The 12666-nt window shown below is 40.8% G+C and overlaps 1 protein-coding gene across 1 annotated transcript; it reads left to right on the top strand.

The window, feature by feature from the left end:
- The first annotated feature begins 808 nt into the window (after positions 1-808).
- LOC109919973 (aldehyde dehydrogenase, mitochondrial-like) lies at positions 809-11891 on the top strand. Its single transcript, XM_020520000.2, has 7 exons — positions 809-947; positions 1635-1737; positions 2647-2831; positions 4361-4525; positions 6073-6230; positions 10397-10511; positions 11207-11891. Exons 1-7 carry the CDS (start codon positions 909-911, stop codon positions 11237-11239), a joined length of 798 nt encoding a protein of 265 aa, XP_020375589.1. The 5' UTR covers positions 809-908; the 3' UTR covers positions 11240-11891.
- The last annotated feature ends 775 nt before the right edge of the window (positions 11892-12666 follow it).

The following is a 12666-nucleotide window of genomic DNA, read 5'->3' on the forward strand; positions in this document are numbered from 1 at the left end:
TAATCAGCCAACTGCCCCATATTTGACTTTGTATTGGATGGCAGATAGCTGTGAAGTAACTGAAGATATTTGGGACCAGAGCACTGCTATAAGGAAGAATTCCTAGAGCTGAGATGAATGGCCTCCAACAGCCACTGGAGAATTTTCTTCCTTTATTTCCTTTGACTTCAGTTTTACTAGGACTCCTTGATGTCGTATATGTTAGAATGCTACCTAAAATATCAAGGACAGTCACTCTAGTCTACCCTCTAGAATTTGACCCTTCTGTCCCTATTTACACTGAGGCTATAATGAAGTCTGGCAAAATCCAGATTGGTAAGAGTCCTTTGATAGGACTGTTGATGACTGACTGTTCCATTAATTTGCTAATGCAAATGACCACACTGCAACAGAAATCAGAGTATAATCCCCAAAGCTGACAATTTATTTTTCCAAAACTTTCAAAGTATCGGCCACAAGATTTATGAATGACATTGTGGGGCAAGGGAGTGAACAGAGCAGCCCCCTCCATTGAATACCCCAGTGGGGAATGCAGGTATTAAAGATCCACCCTATTTTGCGCAAACGTGTGCTGACCCGTGTAAATCGAGTGAACCAACCATAATCCTGCAAAATTCAGCAAGGTCAGTATTGGATGACACTGCTGAATATATTTTTGATATGATTGTTAGGTTTGCATTTTACAACTATTCCATTCACTTTTTTTCTTTATAGTTTGTAAGTTGGAAAAGTGGATGAATGTTGATGGCAGAAAAATTTTGTTTATTAGTTTTGTGGGAAGGATTTTCAGTCTATTTCTCATAACTACTGTCACATTGCACTCTTTTTAACAGGCAGGATTTCCACCAGGGGTTGTGAATATTATTCCTGGTTTTGGAGAAACTGCAGGAGCTGCCATTGCCTCTCATATGGACGTTGATAAAGTTGCATTCACAGGATCCACTGAGGTCGGTTTGGAAACAGACACTTCAGATTAAATTCTGAAAGCTTATTACAGATTGGGTCAGTGAATAGCCCATTAGTTTGTAGACTGCACTACAAGTACAAATCCTGGGAATGTAATCCTCAGTTGAACTGGACAAACTGTGTAATAAGTTTACGTGCAGTAATACGTTTTATTTAATTGGGTTTTTTGATTTACATTTCACTGTCCAATAACATCCCTGCTATGAAAGCAGTTTACCACTTCAGTTGTTAGCCAACCAGAATAATTCTAGCATTCTGACCCCATCACCAAAAATTGCTTCAAACAATGCATATTTGCATGCAGTTCTGTGATTGATACTGTCCCCTCATTGCTTAATTCAGAAGCTCACAACCAATGTACGGTGAAGGTATTCTGTGGTTCAGTAACCCAAGAAGTTTGAATTTTATGGCTTGGATTAGACAAAGCATGCAGATGTCTTGAGCTAGTGGATCAACACCAGTAAATAAAAGATTCTATAGAAATAAATTCTGGCTTTGGAGGTGATCTAACTAATGATTTTGAAATATTTTATTTTGGGCTCATGAATTATGCTGTCTTGCCATATCCTGAAGATGATTTCTTGTATTTCATTACTTTCTGTTTGCTGTTTTAGTTTTTCTTAACGTACTTATTTTTTTTCAGTAGTGTGTTCCTGTCTTATTCACAGGTTGGTCACCTGATCCAGCAGGCTGCAGGAAAAAGTAATTTGAAGAAGGTGACACTGGAACTTGGAGGAAAAAGCCCAAATATTATCCTTTCTGATGCTGATCGTAAGAAACCCTGTTATTACCTGCAACTTAAGCAGCTAACTTGTTGAACTCCATTAATCTTGTGTTTGTATCTGAGTGGTTGTTTAGGCACAGATTAAATATGAAAAATGTTTTGTTTCCCTAGCTGGGTTAAGCTGACATTGCCTTTATGATATAAATTGCTATCGCGATGGAAAGGAGAATCGACTGTTAATTACCTACTCAAGCCTACTTGTAGACTTAAGAGACCTATTGTCATCTTGTTTGCCTTGCCCTTTTTTCAATAAAACTAATAAATTAAAGGTAAAATTGCCACAGTCCCAGAGAACCATATGGCTGCTTTCTTTCATTAGAGAGACAGCTTGAGGGCTACAATACCTCGGGTAAGGGGAGAGTTTGAGAAGGAGAGTCCTTCATGATAACCTCAGCCACTGAGAGTATCAAACTTCCACTGTTGGCATTACTCCACATTGCAAACCATCGCCTAGCTAATTATTGTTGGGGGTTGATTAACTCAGTTGGCTGGATGGCTGGTTTGCATTGCAGAGTGATGCCTAAAGTGTAGGCTCAATTCCTGCATGGGCTGAGGTTGCTGTGAAGGCCTCTCCTTCTAAATGTCTCCCTTTGCCTGAGGTTTGGTGACCCCCTGGTTAAAACACCACCAGTCATCTCTGTCTCAGAGTGCAGCCCTATGGTCTGGTAGGGCAATGGCAACAAAAGTAGTAACTAGCACCTGAAGGAAGTAATCTGCAGATTGGCCTGGAGGAGGAAATTTAGACCTGAATGTTAAACCAAAGTGTGTTTCTTTAGCAGCATTCTCGAAATAAACCAAAAATGTGCTTTTTGTTTCAATGATTTCTCCCATCTCAATAAAAGTTTACTCTTTTTACTCTTAAAAATGTTCTGATACTGATCTACTTAAATTTCCAGTTGATCATGCAGTTGAGGAGTCCCATACAGCTCTATTCTTTAACCAAGGACAGTGTTGCTGTGCCGGGTCTCGTACGTATGTTCAAGAGTCTATCTATGACCGATTTGTAGAGCAAAGTGTGGAAAGAGCAAAACTTCGGACTGTGGGAGATCCGTTTGACTCCAAGAATGAGCAGGGGCCACAGGTAGATGTATAGGGACTGAAAAACTGTTTGAAAATATTTTGTTTACTTTTGCCATTTGATGGATCCTGCCGTGTTGCCCTTCATGCAACACAGGTAATTTTAACTATTGCACTCGTAGGCTGGAATTTTATACCGTGCGCCAGGTTGGGAGGGAGCAGAGTGCACAGTTGGTTGCCATTGTGGTGGCACATGCAAGTCACCTACTCACCTCTGCTTGGACCAGCAATTAATAGCCACTTAAGAGCCGCCTCCTGCTGTTTTTGCTGCTTTTACTCATCGTGAGAAGTGCTCATGCCATATGGCAAGGCAGCCAAGTGTAAACTGGTGGCCTTCGAGATTCAAACAGGGCCCCTCCTGTTCGAGTTCTTTGTCCTGCTCCTGGTGACACTGCTAGAATTACAGAAATGCTTGTTCTTTGGCTTGCTGTGCTTGGAGGTTAGACATCCTCTTGGATCGCAGCAAAAATACAGCCAGTGGCAAAGCCACCGCCTTCAAGTAAAATATCAATATCCATTTTGGTTGTTCTTTACTCTTACAAGACAATCTCTTTCTTGGTCATTAATTTCTGTGTTGTATTGATCACACCCATCAGCTCACTGGTGTCCATAATAGAATCACTAAACTCAATTGTGGTCAAATGCCAATGTGAAAGATATGTCTTCATGTGGCTCAGTGATGCTGAAGAAAGTATCTAAAGAAAGGAAAGTCATTGCTACATATGATCTGATTTTCTGTCAACTTTCATTCCGACTTTACTAGTAGTGTCACATTCATAAATTATTCTTAAGCAGGTGAAAAGAATTACTTTAAGTAATGGTTGTGATGTCTTCAATGTTAGAATTCTGTTGACACTTGGCATCTGACCTACCAATGAAGGGCAGCCACTTATTTAAAAAGTAGCTGTAAATGGTATTGAATTACAGTAAGAGATGACCACCTTCCAGGGGGGTAGGAGAATGATTTGGGACAAAAAATGACAAAAAGATTAAGTACATGAAATGATTCATTTCACTGGAATCAGAGTTCAATGTGGATACTCATTTATGGAAAAAGGTTGAAGATTGCATTTGTACAGGATCCTGCATGACCACAGAGGTCCTAAAGTGCTTTACAGATTATTAAATATAGCCATCATTATAATTTTAAGAATTGTAGCAGCCAAGTTGAAGGCAAGTCCCATGAATAGTAATATGGTAATCACATAATCTGTTTTCATGATGCTGATTTTGAAGGATGAATGTTGGCCATATCTTTTGAAACAATACCATGGGATGCTTTATATTCATCTGAGAGTAGCCAATGCCTCAATTTTACATGTTATCTGATGCATTGCACCTCTGGTACTGCAATAGAGAGTCTGCCTTGGGTTTTTTTATGCTGAAGCCTTGGAGAGTGACAGCAGCTGAGCCATGCTGAATAATTCTTCAATATACTTAGAAATATTTGGTTATTGGCTACCAGTCCTGGACTTTGGAACATTTATGTGGATTTAACAGCTGTTGGTAACCAATTATGTATGTTTGTTGCAGGTAGATGAGGAACAATTCAACAAAATTCTGGGATACATCAGTAGTGGAAAAAAGGAAGGAGCCAAGCTCCTCTGTGGGGGAGGAGTGGCAGCAGACCGTGGGTTCTTTATCCAACCAACTGTGTTTGGAGATGTGAAGGATGATATGATTATTGCTAGAGAGGAGGTGAGTTCACACCCATTTGAAAAATTATGACTAGGATAACAATCTTCTTTTGGTATCAAGGGCTCAGAATGTTAGTTGAAAATGTTAAGCTGTATCTGCTTTGCTCTGTTATTGTCTTTGTATTTTGGTAGAAGATTTATGGTTTCAAGCTGTGAACGTAAAACTCCAATTAAAGCTAATATATGATGTAGCAACTAGAACTGTACACAGTGCTCCAAGTGTGGTATAACCAATTTTATACGAGCTTAGCATGCTTGATTGCTTTTCAATCCCTCCCATTTTGATGTGTGCAAATTTAGAAGTTTTTTTTAACCATTTTAGATTTTGGAATAAAGTTGCAAATGAGCGGTCCCACTACTGATCTTTATGGATCAGTACTTCCCATCTTCTGCCATTCTGGCCAGTCTTCACTTATACTTTCTGCTCTGTCTTTCAGCCAACCAGCTTTTCTTTTTGCACTGATCGTCCCTTGGGTACGTGTTGTGATGTTTTCTCATTACTGTATTATTGTAGTGCCTTATCAAAGGCCTTTTGGAAATCTGTATTACATGTTCTCCAATACCCTTGTCAATTTTCTTTATTTTAATCTCTTCAAAATCCAATGATATTAGTAAAGCAAGACTTGCCCTTTAAAATGCATGTTGATTTTTTTTTTTGATTTTTGTTTCATTTATCCTTTCAGTGGGGGTTCCATTATTTTTCCTTCTTTCAATATTGAGCTGACTGGTCTATTGTTCCTTGACATGTTCCGCACCTTCCAAAATATAAATTTAGTCATCTGCTAGTTCTCTGATTATACATTTTTTCCTAATGAAATAATAGTGCCTTAAGTAAACTTAAATATTTCGCTTGCCAAAGTTGTTTAATTAATTGATGATTGTGTCACAGTTGTTGACTGTTTCCCTATTTAGTGTTCGTTACCAAGAGTGGAATTGATGGCCCTGCTAGTGACTTTGGATGGGACCTGTAATGTTATAATTAACAAGAACCACCTACATTTTATATGAATTTTAATAGAATAAAATATTCCAAGGCACTTTAGTAGGCATTATAAACCAATAGATTACATACTTGACGGTTTGATGTCAAGGGTGTTTTCTAATTTTAGGATTCAACTGACAGTTCATATCAGTCAGGTTGACTTTACCTGAGCTTGTCTAGTTGGATTACAATCTGTAGCCCAAGTCTCTATTTCTGCTGATAGTAACTGAAAATACCATGGAAACATCTATTCCTGCTCAGTGACAATGATTTAGATGTTATTTCCCCTTTATCAAAACAGACTTGCTAGAAATTTGAGAGATAGTAGGAACTGCAGATGCTGAAGAATCTGGGATAACAAGGTGTAGAGCTGGATGAACACAGCAGGCTGAGTAGGAAGGCTGACGTTTCGGGTCTAGGCCCGAAATGTCAGCCTTCCTGCTCTTCTGATGCTGCTTGGCCTGCTGTGTTCATCCAGCTCTACACCTTATGCTAGAAATTTGAGGCTGTGTTGAAAATGTTAAGTATATCAGAATTAATATGCATTCTCTCTTATCGTAACGTAGATCTTTGGACCAGTGATGCAGATTCTGAAGTTTAAGACAATGGAGGAGGTGATTGAGCGAGCAAATGATTCTGTGTATGGACTTGCAGCTGCAGTGTTTACCAATGACATCAACAAGGCTAACTACGTGTCTCAGGGGCTACGCGCAGGAACTATCTGGTCAGCTTTCCTATACAACTTTGAGTTATGCATTTGAGGAAGAACAGTGTACATTTGGAATATTCTACGGCTGTGGAATACACTGAACTGGTGCAGCCCAAAATTTAACAAAGATTAATTAGTCATAAAGTCATACAGGATGGAAACAACAGATCCTTCACTCTAACTCGTCTGTGCTGACCAGAAATCCCAATCTGACCCTAGTCCTATTTGTCAGCATTTGGCCTGTATTCCTTCTAAGTCCTTCCTATTCATATACCCATCCAGATGCCTTTTAAATGTTGTAATTGTACCCATCCCTTCCCCTGGCAGCTCATTCCATATATGCATCACCCTCTTTGTGAAAGTTACCCCTTCTGTCCTTAAAGTTTTCCCCTGTCTCCGTTCATCTTAAATCCATACTCTTTTGGACTCTCCCACCCTAGGAAAAAAGACCTTGGCTATTCACCCAATCCATGCCCCTCATGATTTTGTAAACCTCTAGAAGGTCACCCCTTAGCCCCTGACACTCCAGGTTTTAAAAAGTGCCAGCCTATTCAGCCTCTCCCTATAACCCAAACTCTCCAGTCCTAGCAATATCTTTGCAGGAAAGATTTACACCCTCTCAAGTTTAACAACATCCTCTAAGGTTTTGGAGTAGATTTGTAGCTCGTGTTGTGGTTGGTTGGCTCGCCGAGCTGGTTCATTGTTGTTCCGCAGACATTTCATTACCCTGCTGGGTAGCATCAGTGCAGCCTCCGATGAAGCGCTGTTGTTTTCCCGCCTGGTTTTTAAACTCTGCAGACCATTGAGCTGGATTACCTCATTTCTGGTTTTCCTTCACAGTGGAGTGTATATGGGGTCAAGTTCTATGTGTTTGTTGATGGCTTTCTTCGTGGAGTACCAGGCTTCTAGGAACTCCCGTGCCTGTCTCTGCTTTGCTTGTCCCAGGATCTTGGTGTTGTCACAGTTGAATTGGTGGTTCTCCTTCTCCATGTGGATAGAGATGAGTGAGTATTGGTCATGTCTTGTAGCCAATTGATGTTCGTGTATCCTTGTTGTTAATTTCCTTACTGTTTGTCCGATGTAGTGTTTGTCACAGTCTCTGCAGGGAATCTTATAGATGACATTGGTCCTGTCCATAGTCCGTTTAATGATGACAAAGGTGGCATCCATGTAGCGTATCCGTAGTTTTGGTTGGATTAGCAGAAAGGCCTACTTTCCAGTCTTTGCATCAATCTTCCTGCTAATCCAACCAAAACTATGGATACGCTACGTGGACGACACATTTTGTCATCATTAAACGGACAAAATTAGAGGAGATATACAAACTAATAAACAACACCCTCGCGGGAATCAAATTCACTAGAGGAGGAGAAGAACGAACAGCTTCCATTCCTGGATGTCATGGTAGAGCACAGGACAAATGGGGAACTCCAAACAAAAGTACACAGAAAAGCCAAACACACTGACCGGGTACTGAACTTCAGTAACCATCCGAACACATAAATGAAGCTGCGTGCGAACACTATTTAAACGGGCAACAACACACTGTAGCAACACGGAACTACGCTGAGAAGAAGAATACCTCTTCCAGGTTTTCAAAGATAATGGATATCCAAAAAACTGGGAAAGAAGATGCCTACACGAACAACACCAGGAAGATACTACACGTCCCGACACACTCCTCATCACACTACCTTACATCAGGAACACATCCGAACTAACCACAAGACTCCTTCGACCGCTGGGCATCAGAATGGCACACAAACCCACATCAACCCTACGACAACTGCTCACCTGAACCAAAGACCCACACCCACTATGGACAGGACCAATGTCATATACAAGATTCCCTGCAGAGACTGTGACAAACACTACATCAGACAAACAGGAAGGAAATTAACAACAAGGATACATGAACATCAATTGGCAACAAAAAGACATGGCCAATACTCACTCATCTCTATCCACACAGGTAACGAGAACCACCAAGATCCTGACTAGCAAAGCAGAGACAGGCACGGGAGTTCCTAGAAGCCTGGTACTCCACGAAGAAAGCCATCAACAAATACATAGTACTCGTATACACTCCATTGCGAAGGAAAACTGGAAGTGAGGTATTCCAGCTCAACGGTCTGCAGAGTTTAAAAACCAGGTGGGAAAACACAATGGTGTTTCATCGGAGGCTGCACTGATGATGTTACCCAGCAGGGTAATGAAATGTCTGCGGAACAAAAGAATTAACAGCATCCTTCCTATAGATGGGCAACAAGTTGTTCTGCCTTTCCACCTGTAGCTGGTAGGTTGGGTAAGTGCAATTTAGAAACCAGCAAATATGTACTGAGTGCTCAATGAATGGCGGGCCACTAGGAAGCTCAGAAGAACAGGGATCCTGGGGTACTTGGTCACAGATCCTGGAAGGCAGCAGGCCAGTTTACAGGGTGTTTAAGGAGGAGGACTGGACACTTTATCGGGCATGGCATAGATCAAGTGCAGGGAGGATATGTTGGAGCTGTACAGAATTTTGGGATCATAGCTGGAATACTGAGTGCAGTTTTGGACACCTAACCAAAGGAAGGATGTGATTGCACTGGAGGTGTCGTCGAGGGAATTCACCTGGAATGGAGCAGTTTGGCGATGAAAAGAAGCTGGATAAGCTTGGGTTTTCTTTAGAGCAAAGAAGGGACCTGATTTGAGGTATATAAGGTTGAGGCTCATAGGGTGAATAGAAGGCAGCTGTTCCCCTTGGAAGAGCCAATAACAAGGGGGCACACCTTTGTAAGGTGAAAGACCGGAGGCTTAAAGGGAAAACTGTTTTTTACCTAGAGAGTGATAGGAATCTAGAATGCTTGGGAGGGTAGATGAGATGGGAAACCTCTACTTTTGAAAGTACATGGATGAGTGTTTTAAACGCCATTACAATTATGACTGCAGGCAAAGTGCTGGAAAGTGGGACTAGTATAGATTTAGAATATTTCTGTCAGTGCAAGCTTGATGGGCTGATGGGCCTCCTATATTGATGACTATGTAATGACTGATATAACGTGATATGCTTTTAAAAAGTTGTAGTTGTTCGTGAGCATTCTCGGCTCCCTAAGCCACTACCTCAATAAGTCTCTTTACAGCTGAACTGTCAGGACCCCAACCACTGCAGTACCAACCTTACCTGAACTCGGTCATCAGCAAACTGAAGGAGCAGGAAGCAGCAGTATGACTATTTAAACAACCCAAACTGTGATTTAAACAGGTCCATTAGGTCACTAAATTTCAGATGCTAAATTACTGTTCATGAATTTGTGTTTATGTTAAACAAAAATCACTATCTCATGTATCCTTCACTTGTACAATAATGTCACTGTGGAGAAAAATTTCAGGTAGAGACAGTTAAGCTAAGAAACACAAGACACTATAACCTTGCAATTGGAACTTGTGCAATGTCTGTTGCTGTTATGCTGATTTGACTGCCTGGTTTAAACATTGATTTTTCCTTTTTTTTAAACTGTTAGAAACTGTGTATATGCCCTTTCCCTGATTGATCCACTCAGCTCTTTGCAGGAAGGACAAATGACAACTCCATTATTTCACAGATTTGGTGCGTTCCTCAAGAAGTTTCACAATACTTCCATGCATAAGTAGTATGTAGAATCATGGAATCCCTACAGTGTGGAAGCGGGCAATCTAGCCCATTGAGTCTATACCAACCTTCCAAAGAGCATCCCATCCCTGTAACCCTGCATTTCCCAATGTTAACACACCTAGCTTACACATCCCTGGACATGATGGAGAATTTTTAGCATAGCCAATTCACCTAACCTGCACACCTTTCGACTGTGGGAGGAAACTGGAGTACCAGAAGAAACCCACGCAGACACAGGGAGAATGTATGCAAACTCCACACAGTCGCCCAAAGTCGGAATCAAATCCGGGTCCTTGGCGTTTTGAGGCAGCAGTGCTAGCCGCTGAGCCACCATGCTGCCTGTCTTCTGTAGTCATCTAATACTAAAATAAGACTGTACAAAATAATTAGAGGATGTTCAAGTTCTCAATTATTTGTATTTCTTAGAACTTCCAATGGTAGGTGACTTATTGAGGCCCTGTTAGTCAAATGTCTTGATGGAATTTTTGAGCCAGCTTCTAAATTTTATATCTCATTTATAACTTGATGTCTTCCCTTCTCCGCACAGGATAAATTGTTATGATGTGTTTGGAGCTCAAGCTCCGTTTGGTGGATACAAAGCTTCAGGCAATGGACGGGAACTTGGAGAATACGGACTGGAAGCATACACAGAAGTAAAGACTGTGAGTAATGAGTGGTAGCAGCATAACCTCATATTTCAGAATACGGTGATCATTATACTAGTTCGTAGAGAGTTTGAGTCTTTTCTCCCATTTGTGGACAGAATAACTTCTTTCTCCTCCCTTTTTGTTTTATTCTTGACCATTATCAACTGTATTTCTTCATTTACTTCATCCAGGTGGTCATTTCTCAAGTGTTACTCAAGTGGCCATTTCTTGAGACACAGAATTCCAGATTATATGACAAACTCTGTTGTTGACTCGTACGCACAATTACAGTTATCCAATAGAGTTCCCTGTATCACCTCCAATTTTAGTTATTCCCATGACCAGTTCAAGCACTCCAACTACTTAGAATGCCTTACTTCTGGAATTGAGATTGATTATCTCTATATTGTCCAGAATAAAACCTGACCTTTTTCTTGAATGTATAATTGAGTCATGCTGATTCAAACACCCATGGTGTCCGTTATAAGTGACACTTTCTATTTTTTTTGCTGAAGCACTAGCAAGTGGGGAAAGAGGTGAAAATAAATTAGGGTAGGTACTTCTGCATATTTACAAAAGAGCACGTTCACTGATCGGTCATATTGCAGCCACATAGACATTTCTGGCATCAGTTTTCGAAAGAACATATGGTGGAGGCTGCGACCTTTGCTTTTTTGTTTCCAGAAGTCTAAAACGTTTTTTTTTTTCAGGTGACAGTAAAGGTCCTCCAGAAGAACTCCTAAGACAGACCACTAGCTTTTGAATGCACTTTCAGCCTTCTAAATGTGGAATTACGAAGAATAGAACATTTAAACTAATGACAGCAATCTTTGAAACCTGTGTCAAGAAAATTGATTGTATTGTCAACAGTGCTAAATGTGAACCTGATGATTAATGCAATAATGACCTTTACCTCTTAATTAACTAAAATATTTAAGTGCTAAGCATGTAAAGTAATTTCATTGAATTCCAGCTAATGAGTTGCACTTGCATTTAATTACAGTTTAATACAGGCAAATTAAGGATTGATATGCAGTAACTGATCAATTAGAGCCAAAATATTAATTATGCTTTTTTTGTAGCTGGTTTGGTAACGTTGCTTTCTTGGACACACAATAAATACTCAACTAGTTAAACATTAAGAATTCCAGGAGTTTTGTTTATTCCTCTTTTTTAAATCTTGTACTTTGAATGTAAGAATCCATCCATTTGTAACAATGGCAGAAGATTTCTTTGTTGCCAAAAGCTACAGTTCCATGTATGTGGCGTACATGGCATCAATGAGATGGAACAGCTTTTGACAGACTAATTATTTGTGCAAAATTAGAGATTTGTTTAAAATTTTATATCATAAAATCCCAATGTAGAGCATGAAATAAAGCAGATTTAATTACATAATGTACTTTTTTTGACATTTGTTAAATATTTATATTCCCCAATACATAGTCCATCCCATTGGAGATGGTTTAACAATGAACCATGTGAACATTTGTGTCTAGATGAACCAGATGTGCTGAGGTCTCCCTGCCAAAGACAAGGCGATCCTCCTTGGTTTGAACTGCTACATGTCCAAGTGGAGCAGACTTAGTGAAAGTTAAGAGCTTGGCTCCCTCTGGAGTGTCCCGAGGAAAGGCTTCCGAGGGGCCATATGTGGATTCTTTGGCTGGGTGTCTCCTTGCAAGGAAGGAACACCAGAATAAGCTCTAGGTTCTCTTTCATCATGCCTTTGGTCATAAGGACTGGTGGCTAGTGATGCAGTGCAGGTCTGTATGCATATCCAGCAGGCCCTGAGAATGCTGGACCTAATCATCCATGACAGCTACCAGCCTGTCATAGGGATAGCCACACGATCGCATGCTTGAGGCAACTGGTCCCGAGACCATAGCTGCAATCTGCAGCCTCTGGGCTATGAGGACCATTGCCTCTCACATACCTGCTTGCTACTCAGATGCTTATTTACGCATTCTTATGAAGTCCCTGATGTCTGACTCCACATGGTCCTCTGCTGCCTGAGGCTGAGCAGGTGCCTGGTCTGCAGAAGTCCTCCTCCCTGTCAGTGGCCTGGGATCTACCTTGTCTGGCTGTGGAGCTGACAGTGAGGTGATACTAGCTTGTGCTGCCAAACATTCTACACCTGATGATCCCACCAGGGCATGGGGTGGGTGCAGGA

The sequence above is a fragment of the Rhincodon typus genome, unplaced genomic scaffold (assembly GCF_021869965.1).
Source record: "Rhincodon typus isolate 14 unplaced genomic scaffold, sRhiTyp1.1 hic_rhity00001987, whole genome shotgun sequence".
Lineage (NCBI taxonomy): Eukaryota > Metazoa > Chordata > Chondrichthyes > Orectolobiformes > Rhincodontidae > Rhincodon > Rhincodon typus.

What these genes read in the sequence shown, in the direction of transcription:
- LOC109919973 (XM_020520000.2), top strand. Translation starts at nt 909, where the DNA reads ATGGACGTTGATAAAGTTGCATTCACAGGATCCACTGAG. An exon ending in CATTCACAGGATCCACTGAG is followed by an intron (nt 948 to 1,634) that starts GTCGGTTTGGAA and finishes TCTTATTCACAG; the next exon opens with GTTGGTCACCTGATCCAGCA. An exon ending in TGATTATTGCTAGAGAGGAG is followed by an intron (nt 4,526 to 6,072) that starts GTGAGTTCACAC and finishes ATCGTAACGTAG; the next exon opens with ATCTTTGGACCAGTGATGCA.